Source organism: Numida meleagris, chromosome 7 (assembly GCF_002078875.1).
Source record: "Numida meleagris isolate 19003 breed g44 Domestic line chromosome 7, NumMel1.0, whole genome shotgun sequence".
NCBI classification, from domain to species: domain Eukaryota; kingdom Metazoa; phylum Chordata; class Aves; order Galliformes; family Numididae; genus Numida; species Numida meleagris.
In genome coordinates, this window is record NC_034415.1 from 5,260,505 (window position 1) to 5,273,336 (window position 12,832).

Sequence of the window (12,832 nt, forward strand, 5' to 3'; positions counted from 1 at the left end):
GTCACCTCTGGGATACTGAACATTCTGAAAATTAATCACAAACACAAATCAGGATGAACTAGGAGAAAGGAGGGGTGGCGGAGGCAGACTCTACAATTTAGAATAGCTACAGTTTTGCTAGTGTTCAGCTGAGATACAGAACAATCCACACGTTGTTCATGTTGTGAATGACCAGTGCTCTTCAGACCATAGGAACTGAATGCAAAATATATTTGTGAGTGCCATGGCCTTTAATGTAAAGCTGCAGAAACAATGATCAAGTATCCATGGGGCAATGCTCTACTTCTGGTAACTGATGCCAAAAGCAGCCAGTTTTAAAAGCCTCTCTTGTCTCCTGCATACTTGTGTACTTTGCAAGTGATGGGAAGTGCTCCCTACAAAGCCAATTTTGCCAATACAATACATATTACAGAAGCTGGAGGCCAACAACTTGGACTCCCCCGCCCCCCCCAAACTCCTACAGTCATTCAGAATGAAGCAGAAGACATCATGTTATTTCTCCTTCTAGCAAACTAGCCAGTTACCTGCTGCCTCTGGAATCTCGGTGGTAATGATTTCTGGAACTGTTTAGAATAGCCTGAGGAAACAGCAGGACGAGGTTGAGATCCTGATTCTGGTTCGCTCTCGTGAGTCACCTGTGAAATCTCTTTCTCATTCCGACCACTGTCTTGTCGGGTAAAGACTGCCTGATCTTCTGAAAAAAACAGATGCAGGACACAAGAGTGCATTTTAAAGCTAATAACTTCACATTAACCAGAGTGTCAGATAAAGGATATCTTTCTAAAATGAAAGCAGCCTGCTTTCTCTAACCTCACAGTTAGAATTTCCAAAACACACAAAAGAACAATCTCAAAATATTAATATTTCTCAGCGTTCCCTTTAAACTCAAAAAACTGTAAATGACTGCTCAGCTTACGCTGCAAGTATTGTGTGATTTAAGAAGACCAACTGTATTAAGTTTTAATCAATTTCTTTATGAACCAAAATTCAGGTTTACAATCATTTTTATCCATTTAAGGGATGACACCAACGTATTAAGAATAACCTAACAGAGATCTCCTGTGGCATTCAAACTCCACTAAAAAAAATGCGCTAAGTATAAACATGTGCTCTTTGTGTCTACTTCTCTAGGCTTGCTTAAAGAACAGAATAGCTGAAATAACTGATGTTGCCTTTTGGCAATATGAATTGCTGAGTCTCTTTTAGCAAGAAAAAGGTCTTTTGCTTTTTTTTTTGTATTCTTTCATGTTTTGCTTAAATCACAGAACTCAATTTTTCCTTTAACACTTTCACGAATTGGTCAGACAGGTCTAGCTCAAATGACAGAGTCAGCAGCTGCAGCGTGCCAGGAAAATATATCATCTAGATGCACCAAGTTCATCAGGTATGCCAAGCAGACTGCTAGATTACTACTGTGCTCTGTGGCTCAGCTTCAAGAGAGACAACTCCTACTCGCATGCAAGCATACCTTTTTCTTCCTTGTTATTCCTGCTTTCACTTTCTTGTTTCTCTACTACAGGCGTTACCACAGGTTCCACAGGCTCAGGAGCTTCGTGTACTGGTTTTTCCTCTTCTTTCTCCTTCTCCTTTTCTTCCTTCTCTCTCTCATTTTCTTTCTCTTTTTCCCTTTCTTGCTCTTTTGCTTTCTCCAGTTTTTCTTTTTCTTCTTTTTCTTTTTCCCTCTCCCTCTCTTTTTCTTTTTCTTTTTCCCTTTCCCTCTCCCTCTCCTTTTCTCTTTCCCGCTCTCTCTCCCGTTCCCTCTCCCTTTCCCTTTCTCTCTCCCTTTCTCTTTCCCTCTCCCTCTCTCTTTCTTTCAGAGGGTCTTCCCGGGAGGGTTTTGTCATACAACCAAATTTCTCATTTAACCGTTTCAGCTTTTCTGCACAAGCTGCTTTTCTTTGTTCTTCCATTCTTCTTTCTTCCTCTTCTCGGCGCTTACGGGCTCGCTCGACTGCAGCTGATATCTCTGACTGCTGTCTTCTCCTCTGCTTCCAGATTTCATCTTCATCTGGTACCGGTTTAGGGGGAAAGGGTCCCTGCCTTCCAGGTCCCAGTTGGCGATCAGGAGGAGGAGGATGCTGTAGTATTGAAATCAGTGAGTCAGCTATAGCATGATTACATATAACAAACTAGCTGAAATACAATATTTTAACTGTTTGCCTACTGATGTGTTTGGATGGCATTTTTACAAAGTAAGGTTTGAAAGACACCATATCCATGCAACTTGAACTCAGAAAGTAAAGATTCAGTTGAGCTTGTGTCACTTCTTATTGCTGCTAATGCAAAGTGACCGCAACGATGACAAAAGCCTTCTAGATTTGGTTACAGTTTGCTCTGGCAGATCTCAGACAGACAGTCCAAGGAGCCAACAAAATTCAAGGTTATCTCAGGATAACTAAGGTTTTAATAAGCACTGTTGAAAACTGGTAAGCAGCTGCTACCTACACGTTTCACTCAGAACTTCATTTCCCTGTTTGCCTGGGCGTGCAGCCAATATTAAGCCACACTCAGCCCTTACACACCTTCCTAATGTCCCTCTCCTCTCTAGTCCCAAGTAAAGCTAGATAATCAAAAGCTCTTGAAGTTCACAAGCATTTCACACACCACTTACAAGATTTACACCATTTACACAATTAGCAGCATTGCTGTGTTGAGGTCCTATTCTTACTGGCCCCAGATACTACAATCGCTTTAACCGTTACAGAAAAAGGCATACCCCCATGTGAAGCATTGTTACTTTTCCAAGCTTAATTCCCTCCACCAAAGCATTAAGGAATTTAACGCAAGAAAATAAGGACAATTCTGATCTTTCTTACCGGTGGTAGAATAGATTTGGGATGAAGAGGAGGACCACCTCTTTCATGCATAGAGGGCTGTGCTGGACCCCGATCCTATTGGATTGAACACAGTACCAGGGTAAATAACTTGTAACAAGAGTAAGGCTGGCAATTTGTAGGTGTACAATTTCCTACTACATTAAAATACTGTATCTAGTGAACTACCTTGCATAGAATATAGATTAGCATGCAAAGATGGCAAGAATGACTTCACTGCAGCTGAACAACTACTTAAAAAGCTTACAAACTTTGAAGTTTAGTTTACTGCAGTGTTTTTCTTCAGATTCGGTGTAGTATCACACCTTGGAAAATGACAATCTTTATACAGAGAAAAAGAGCAAGAAAAACAAATTCAGGATCACCCATCTTCATTGTCACTGGTGTCAGGAAAAATGTTTCTAGGAAATTTTCACTCAACCCCAACAGTAGCTTTTCATGGGGAGAAAAAAAACCACCAAGCTGAAGCAGGCACAAGCTGAGATGGTTGCCACTCTTCCACTACAACAGGATAATCCAAAAACCAAAATGGCTGAACTGATGCATTCTACAATGTCTATAGAAAAATCTATCTACCTGAGAAGAAACAAGCTGACACACTACAGCAAAGCTGTGCTGAAGAAATCCAGGTCATGATTTAAAAAAAAAAAAAAGAAAATAAAGAAAGTGTGTGGGTCAACATGGCACTATTTCTCTGCGCCTCTGCAAAACATGATGGACACCAGAATGGCTTTATTCGCTGTTACACCAATGGACAGACAAAGTAATCAAGTTAAAGCCTGTCAGCTGGGCAACAGTAACTGACATGAGTTCTCACCTCTCACAACTGTGGGTTAGAACACACTAGACAAAGACACGTTATTTTTATTTGGGACTAGAAAAAAGCTAACAACACCCCATCAGTTACTACAGCTCAGATAAGCAGTAGATGATGCTTTTAATCATGTTCATAACCTTAATCCACCCAACTGTTTCAGAAGAAGCAGAGGGGAATCTCTCCTGACAAGGACCTTGCCAGAAGAGCTGAAGAGATGAAAACACAAACCTGATCAAGCTGAGAACTTTTGCCGTAAGATCCTTTGGTTGCTGTTGCAGAAGCCTGGGTGGCAGACTTAGCATTTGTCTGTTCTTCCTCTTTCTGGCCATCAGGGCTCTGAGAATCTTTTGATGGTGTTTGTTCATCACTGTGCAAAGAGATAAGAAAAATGGAAGGAGTATTCCATACAGCTCTTTGGCAACTTATCTTCCATCCTCAACATACCTAAGCAAGAGTCAAAGATTCTCACAAGAAAAATCATTTCCACTTCACGCCCCACAGGCTGCAGACAGTTACACAGTTTAAGACAGTATTTAATCACTGAAGTAAGCGTTACTGGAATAAGTACTTCACACACTCATTTCATTCAGGTTTCCCAAAAGCTAAGCTAGCTGTGTAACACTCACACACAACTAGAAGCACCAACTCACCCACTTTCCTTCTCTTTTTGACTACTTCCTTGCTCATCGTCATCACTGAAGTTCAGCTGCTCAGTGTAATCCACTTCACTCTGAGCACCTGATAATACAAACAAATATTCAATTAATCTTTCAGAAAAATTAAATATACAAAGAAATCATTAATCTGAGGTTCTTACCTGCCCAGCCTTCATCAGCCTCAGCATCCAGGTTATCAAATTTATCAAGTTCTTTAAGTTCACTAGCACTAAGAATGGATGGGCGCTCAATAGGTTCTGAACACCACGAAGGTGGTCCTCTTCCCCTTGGCCCTCTACAAAAATAAAGAGAAACAAAGGCCATCACCACTATTTTTTCCAGCAAAATGACTAGATAGAAGGTCAAGTTGCACGAAAATTGTTTCAAGTATGCAGTCCTGTTTCCTCACATCAGGATAAATGTGAAGTATCACACATGAGACTACTGCAGTTCAAATCATTACTGCCACACCACCATGTAGTTCTCTAAAGAAGAGAAAGATAAGATGCCATAGCCTTGTTTAAACGCCTCCTAAATAAACTAAATGTTCCATGTCGCTGGTTGATGGTCAAAAAAATCACACAACTTGTAGCTTTCAAACAATGCACTGCATGGACCTGGCATTCTTCTTATGCTGCTGCCAACCTCAGATATCTACACATTTCACTACACATTTCATGCTTTCCTCATTGCCGAAGGTTCTGTACTCTCTCTGCTCTTTTATTCAAGCTCTCCCAGCTGTCACCCCCAGCCTCTCTGGCCATCTTGCTGGACCCCAACTGCAGATCAGCTGTTGAAGTTTGTACCCTATACAATTCCATTTCCTCACACACGTTCACAGCCATCCTCAACTAAGGACGGATGCACAGAAAGAAGGAAAATTACTTTTTTTTTTAAAAAGGATTAGAGTTCCACTTTAATTAAAGAGCGGTAGAGCTGTGAACCAGAAATTAACTACTTTCATTGTGACACTGGAACAACAGTCCTTTTTGCAGATAAAGTGCTGCTCAAAGTTACAAAGGCGTCCCTCTCTCCTACTTCTCCCATTAGAAACCCCTGTAACGTGCAGGATTCTCTTAGTTTTGCAGCTGAGTTGTCAAACACTATATAGCTGCTATATAGCAGTACTCCACACAAGCTAAAGTTATAAGACTAACTAGAGACAGCGTATAGTTGTAATCAAGACAATCGGTGCAATGTTTTTCTTTCTTCTTTTTAATTTTCCCCCTTACAGTCAGATGCAGAGTTCATAATCACAGAACAAGAACACTTGTATCTTACCTACTAGGCTCAGAATTAGGAAACCTTGTTGGGCCTTGCATGGAAGGAGGATATGCCATTCTAGGATACTGATTAAACATCTAAGAAAAGTTTAAAACAGAAATCATTTGTTAAAAAAACATCATTGTATCTGACATACTGAAAACAACGGAATCAGAATGGAAGTAAAGCAAGGCTCTTCACTCAAAACAGTCTGCTCTAATGACGACTGTGTGACCATCAGGCCACAAAGGTAGAATGATTACAAGCACTCAGCCAATAACCAATCCTTGCTGCTTAAAACTTTGTGTAACCACCACTTACGTAAGGCGGCATCATCGCCCTGTACTGAGATGAGATGGGCGGCTGCTGCTGGCCATTCAGCTTGGGCTGTGGGACCTGTGGTAACCGCGCATCCCTCTTCTCTGCTGCCTTCTGCCCATCATTTTGTTCTGCTGGAGTAGCACTGCCATCTTCCTGCCCAAGAGCCTTAGCTTCTTGATCTGTTGGAGAAATGGGTGAATTGTTCTTATTACCACCTTCTCTCCAACGAGTAACATCTGCATAGACAGAATCAGTAAAAGAAAACAAGACCAGACTTGATCTTCCTAGGCAGTTGCCAATGACACAAATCTGTGCAGACAGACATTTGCTACTAAGAAAATGGAGGTTGTTTTCTAATCTTCTTCATCCCTACATCCAGCTGTGAACCCAAAGGGTAAGAGTTAATTTATAGATCGCTCTAGTTGTTTTTGTCTACCTTCTAAAGCACAACGCCATTTAGCAAGGATGCTGATAATAGTACAAGATACAAAACAGCTTTAGCTGTGATAAGTGATCCTCCGCTGATTCGATGCACAGATGCTGCCAACGGAAAGATCAAGCTTCTTTCAAAGAGGAATATCACAAAATTCTCAAGCAGCTAAAAATGACATATCTGCGTGTTACATTCCCAAGTAAAGAAGTATCCAGATACTGGCTTGTATCACTCATGAAGGATGGAATGGAAATGATGAGGGTTATATTTCATCAGTTAGCAGGATAGTTCTTGAATATACATTCTAGCTGTCACGACATCTAGCAGCTGGAAGAAAACATCAACATTGTGCAAACGCTCCTCAGAGCATCAGCCTGGACAAACACGAAGTGAGCTGGAGGATACAAGTAAATACCTGCTTTCCACACCAAGAACACAGTAAAGCAGAAGGGAACCAAACAAAAATCATTACGACAAGCTCTTAAACAAGGTAACCATATAATGGAGGAGAGAGTGACGAGATTTTCAGGTGGGAGGACTGTTTGCAGGTGTTTAATTATTGCAGAACTGAATCCTTAAAAGAGCATTCATAAATTTCTTTCGTATGGGGAGCAAATATGCATTCCACACAACTGCATGCAATTTCACTAAAATTTGTACCATATACTTACTTTGTGGTCTCAAGCTGGGTCCAGATCCATGGACCTCTTCAGATGCATCCTTCTCTTTGCCTGACTTATCTTGATCCCCAGCTGCCGGCAGACTGGGAAACTCTTGCTGGAAATAACTATTCACTGGAAGGGCTGGACCTACAAAATAAGATGTTCACAATCACGAATTTTCTGTAATCAAAGCAGTTTGAAAAGTGATCCTATAAGCCTGATCATTCTTAAGAAATGAAGCATAAGGTCATTAATTTAATGGCAATAGAATTTGCAAGCCAAGAGCAACCCTCATAAAACATTTATATTTACTATTAAAGCTGTTGAATGTTTATGTGGACTGTAAGGTAAATTAACAAAAAAAAAAGTTCAAGAAAACCCACCCTCAATTATATACTTTCTTCTTTTAAGCCAGCAGCTAAACGAACTTCTGTCATTTCTGATCCATGAAAGATCATAGCAATAACAATGCAGCACGAAAGACAGGGATCTTGCAACGTGATGACGGCAAATACAACAGTAATTACCTCTGTGCCCACAGATCAGCTTAAAAGCTTTCCATCTTCCAACTTCACCTACTACAGGTCATGTTAACTTGTTTTTTTTTGTTACTGGGCATTAGATTCTTCGTGTTCCTAAGCAGCCACATCCAACAGTTCAAGGTGACTGAAAACTACAGGCACACTAAACAAATGGCCTCCCAGGCAAGGGAGGCATTTTGGAGGTCCTGTAGCATGTGAAAGTTCTATGAATCTTGAAACATGTTTGCTGCCCAAGTTTATGCAGCAACAATGTTTCGGCTGCTAAACAACAGCATCCTCAGTTACCAGCCTAGGAGCACCTAAGCTATCAGCCTGAAATAGACACATCTTCAGCCAACAACAGTTGTTAAAGATTTCAAATACAATATGGTGGCAATTAACCCCAACCCCTAACCAATGCACAAGCCAAAGAAATACATGCTGCTCATCAGATTTTGGAATTGCTTTTTTTTCCAGCATAATTATCAATACCATCAGAGAGGAACTTAGTTTAGCCTTACTCAGCTGACGCTTATGCAAGGAGCATGAGGCAGCTCGCTGAATGACTGCTGGAACATGTGCAAGGCATCTGGAAGAAGCACAAGTTCCACCAGCCAACTGCAGATCAGGGAAGTATGAACACAACAGGTGTACCCCAAGTTTCAAATTAAGGATGATAGCGAGCAGCTGAAGCCAATTCACATTCTGTATTTCTTCTGGAAACAGCAAACCCACCACTGCATTAATTGAATGAAATGAGGATGCCATCTGGGCTTGGCACACAAGCTGCCATGGTAACCATAAAATAATTAGCTAAACGCATTCTGAAGCCACTGAGCTGAATCATTATTTCCTGTGTCACATCAGAGATGATTTTATCAGCTTATGTAGAAAGGTTGGTGCAAAGTGATCTGCATTCCAGTGTTAATTCTTTTTTTTTTTTTAAATAAAAAACCTCTTATACAACATTCCAGCAAGAGCTTTATGGGGGAGAGTTTCTATATTTGAGAATGAAGGAAGCACTGAGCATTATACAGGAGAGCAAGAAATGGAGAATATAGAATTGCCACTTCTAACACTTACAGCAAGAAATGGCAAAGTCATTAGACATGTTATGTTAACAAACTCTAAATAAAGTCTTAAAAGCTACCTCCATATATTTTAGATTTTACTATTCTAACACATCTGTAGAGAGCTGACTTCTTCCACAAGGAAGCCAGAATTCTGTTTTTCAGTCACAGAAAGCTTGCAAGTCTTGAATTTAAGGTATAAAACATGTCATACTTTATTTTCCATAATGGAGACGTGGAAATTCTCAGTAACCTCTAACTCTATGAGCAATTTTTAAGCTCCGCTAAAGATTCAATTTGATCTTACACCTGTCATGAGAACACTCAACCTAGGATTCACAAGAGTGGAAATTGTGTGTAAGGATTGAGAACAATTATGTAAAACAAACAACCAAATACGCCCTTAATGCTTCTTCTGAGGAAAAAACAGAACTTGAACACTACCACTTTGAAAACAAAATCTATAAAATAAAAAGGAAAGTACTGTGGTAACAAACATTTACACAGAAATGAGACTACACACGTTTTGCGTAAAATGATCCAAAGTTATGACCAAGTTGCCCACTAACTGTTCATGGTTCTCATGCAAAAAAATTGTAGGCGTTACAGTAAGTGGCGGAGATTTTTCTCTCTCCAGAACAGCCACGTTCAAGACCCTATGCTCTGATCACTTTTTTTTTTTTTTGATGGATGCAGAAATAAAGAGGCTATGCAGGTCCTTTAAAAGGCAGTCAGACCTGCTGCTAAACTGGGCTGGAGTTCACTTGAGTGACAGGACTACCTCTCTTTCGGGCCATGAAAGTTGCTTCCACGGCATTCTTAGACCTAGCTGGTCTGCTCAAGACTCAAAAGGTTGCTGAGTCTGAATGCTGCAAGAAACAGTATTCACAGCCCACTAGGCTGGTCAAGATCACCTGCACATTTAACATCACTTACCATCTTGTCCACCTGGCTTGGTGTTGGCCCATGATTTGGCAACAGGGGCTGCTTCTGGAGGAGCAGGAACAGCAGGTTTTGGCTGTGTCTGCGGCACCTCTGGCTGTCTGGAGTTAGAGGAAAAGCACTCATGAATACAAGATCGTCAGGATTACTGCTGCAAACAAGCGAATGAGAGGAGATAACTCTGCAGCTGAAGAGCCAGTAACTTCTGTGTGAAAACGCATTTTCTTATATAAAAGGAGCTGTCACAGTAAAAGTCAAAATTGGAATAAATTAGCTAATTCTGTTGAGAGAGATTACTCAAAGTGGAGAGGAATGAATGAAAATGAAGGGGCAGAAAATGCAGTCCTTCATGAATAGAATTCTAACTTTCTAAGCAGTTTATCAGACCATCAGAAACCAATCTGCAACCACAGAAGGGAATAATTTGGAGCAATGCTCTTGGGTTGGAAGCGGAAGGCGCTTGAAAAAAAGATCACCATTAACGGATGGATAGACAAGAAGTATATCAGAAATCACTGTGTAAAGGAACTGATAAGGCCTGAAACAGCATGAACAAATTTATGGGCACCATGAATCGGAATGGGAAAATCTACATTTATGAAGAACAAACACAGTCTCAGACATTTAAAATAATGACTCATTCTGTCCAATCTAAAAGGTGACTGTACACTAATGGAAGATATTTTTCATCTAGGCATTTCTGAAACCTGCATGTGTAAATAACTTAAGACTCCAAAACATCAGAGTCTGCAAGACATCCAGCTTCCCAGAATTTTCTTTTTTTTTTTGATAGGGGAAGTCTAATAGTCTAAAATCACTTTATTAAACCCAGTGAAGAGATAACTAGTGAGATAACATCCTGGAAAACATTTTTTTTTAATTAAATTTTGCACCACAGACCTTGAAGATTATTTTGCTTTCTGTAAAGGATAATAGTAAATTGCCATCCACAAACATCTTTCTCTGAAAATAACAGATTCTGTAGTCAGCTCTACAAATGTTATACAGTTAGCAGCTAAATTCCACTGCGTGTTTCAAAAAACAATTGTAAATGCTTTAAATCATCTGAGTAATCCTAGATCTGAGAACTGCAGTGGTCAGCCCAAAGCACTACACAGTGCCACTGCTAGCAGGAATACGTGATAGATAAGGATGGAATGGCAGATGCCAACAACAGAAAGGACAAAACAACTTGGATCATTTTGTCAATACATTAAAAAAACCATATTTCATTGTACCTGCAGAAGTGAAGAGTGACTGAGACTTCTATATCGAACAGGCAAACGAAACTACTGTTATTTGCCTAACTGGCCTTCCAGTGACAATTTGGAAAAGCAGCAGGGAAAGAATTAAGCAAACACAGGGAATAAGCAACTCCTGTGAACTCCAAGGCAATGATACAAAAGAAAAAAAGGATTTATACTTGAAGTATCCAAACTCTTTATACACAAACTGCAACGTTTATAAATACACTGAAAATTGGGGAACTATAGTAGTAACTAAAAAAATGGGCTGAAGACTTGAGTAAATGCATTAGATGGCCTAAATTTAGGAGAATTTATTTGTGGTCTGGGCATACACTCCCATTCCAGGGTAAAAGTTCTTCCCCCAGGTATTTTTACTTGCATGTAGTTTTTAAGGCCTTTATCATAATGCATAATAAAAAAAACAGGCAAACAGCTTCCAGTTGAAGATGAGGGACAGCTATTCATCTAGAAACACAATCAACTACTGGAACATACTTGTAGCATAAGTAGCAGGCAACGGAAAGGTTGTCAACCACAAGTAGAAAATGGATCAATATCCAGCTTGAAGACCGCTGGTATTTCTTCCTGCATCTTTAAATCAGTGCCTCTATTTCAAGTCTTTCCCAAAACAAACCCCCAGTCAAAGAATAAACACTTAAAAGCCACTTCCACTTTTGTGGTGTGAAGCATATCCTATTTTAAGCTTACATGACAATAAATTTGGTTTTAAAACTTTTTCTAATTACATTATTGAAACACTTAAGTCTATTTTCTTTAGAGGTTGCTGTCAGTTCTCCTTCACAAGTGTGAAACAAACTCAGCGGATGACGTTGTACTGAGAATGGGCAATTAAATTACACACAGTACACAGCAGTGAGCCAGCACTACTCCCACTTCTGTTTTGTTTGTATCACATATCTGGGCAGCGTGAAACAATGTTGTGAAGTTTATAACAGAAAACTTTCATAAGAAGTCTCTGGAATTTACGGCATACTAACCAAGCAAATTAAAGTGCACGTACTACTAACAGATAGGAAAATGAAGTAGAGATTCAAACTTATGTATACAAAGTTAAGAACTTTAAAGTTTTTCCAGATGTACATCTAAAACAGATTTTTTACATACTCACAAACTGTCAAGTTAAAAGTTAACTTAGCTGCCGTGTACTCAAGGATTTCTCTTAGTTTCAAAAGGATTTTAATGTGATAATACCGATTTTTACAAGAATATACTACAGGATTTCATGTAAGGAACCACCAAAACTAAGAAAACACAAAACCAGAAAAGGTAGCCATGTCAGGTGCCCTCTTATACCGGACCTAAAAGCATACCGACTTCAACTTAAGTGGCATTTTTTTTGTAGTTTTTTTGTTCCTCCCTCCCACTCCCCCAACAGAAAGACTATTCCTTACAAAAATTAATAATATTAACTACTATTAAGCAATATTAATAATTAATATTAATTTTTGAGGCGCTATTTCCTGTCTAGTACCTATCTTGAGGACTTTGAACCTAGCCAGTTCCTTCTTATTTCCTATCCACCACAAGTTTTGGAAAACTTGAGAGAAGTGTTACAGCAAAACAACCCTGATTTCGTTGGTCACTTACTTTTCTTCTTCGTGCTGTTCTTGTTTCGAAGCCCATCCCGTGCCGTCCTTAGGCACAATGTTCACATTGGGGTCATTGCCTTTGTTCTCTGCTTTGAGACTAGGGAGGTTAGCTGGGGGAGGCATCCTCCTCGAAATGGCAACTTTTCCAAGACTTTGCAATCCATGGCGTGTGGCAACTGCATGCCAAAACAGAAAGGGCAAGTTAACAATGCTGTTTAGCAAGCAGAGTTCCTGCAAAACTGCAGAAATCAGGGAAAATGTTTGTTAAAAAAAGAAAATTTAAGAGTATAATAATTAGATATGCAATTTCTTTTTCATGGTTTAATTAAAAAAAGGGAATTATAAATACTCGATTTGGGAGAACTTGAGTACTTTGAATAGTGAGTCGCTATGGTTAACTTACGCTTTTTTTGCTTCTGGAATATATATTCACTGTGCTTTGTATACAATGCTCTC

General features: G+C 39.7%; 1 protein-coding gene across 1 annotated transcript in view; it reads right to left on the reverse strand.

Annotated features, from left to right (window-relative positions):
- Positions 1 to 12,832, reverse strand: part of PRRC2C (proline rich coiled-coil 2C) — a 51,771-nt gene that overhangs the window by 38,030 nt on the left and 909 nt on the right. The window contains exons 2-12 of the mRNA XM_021405075.1: positions 12,375 to 12,552; positions 9,514 to 9,620; positions 6,996 to 7,133; positions 5,892 to 6,070; positions 5,589 to 5,668; positions 4,469 to 4,602; positions 4,302 to 4,389; positions 3,880 to 4,018; positions 2,817 to 2,891; positions 1,469 to 2,078; positions 525 to 691 (exon numbers count right to left, since the gene is read on the reverse strand). Coding sequence (XP_021260750.1) covers positions 525 to 691; positions 1,469 to 2,078; positions 2,817 to 2,891; positions 3,880 to 4,018; positions 4,302 to 4,389; positions 4,469 to 4,602; positions 5,589 to 5,668; positions 5,892 to 6,070; positions 6,996 to 7,133; positions 9,514 to 9,620; positions 12,375 to 12,552 — 1,895 coding nt within the window. The remainder of the gene's footprint in view (positions 1 to 524; positions 692 to 1,468; positions 2,079 to 2,816; positions 2,892 to 3,879; positions 4,019 to 4,301; positions 4,390 to 4,468; positions 4,603 to 5,588; positions 5,669 to 5,891; positions 6,071 to 6,995; positions 7,134 to 9,513; positions 9,621 to 12,374; positions 12,553 to 12,832) is intronic.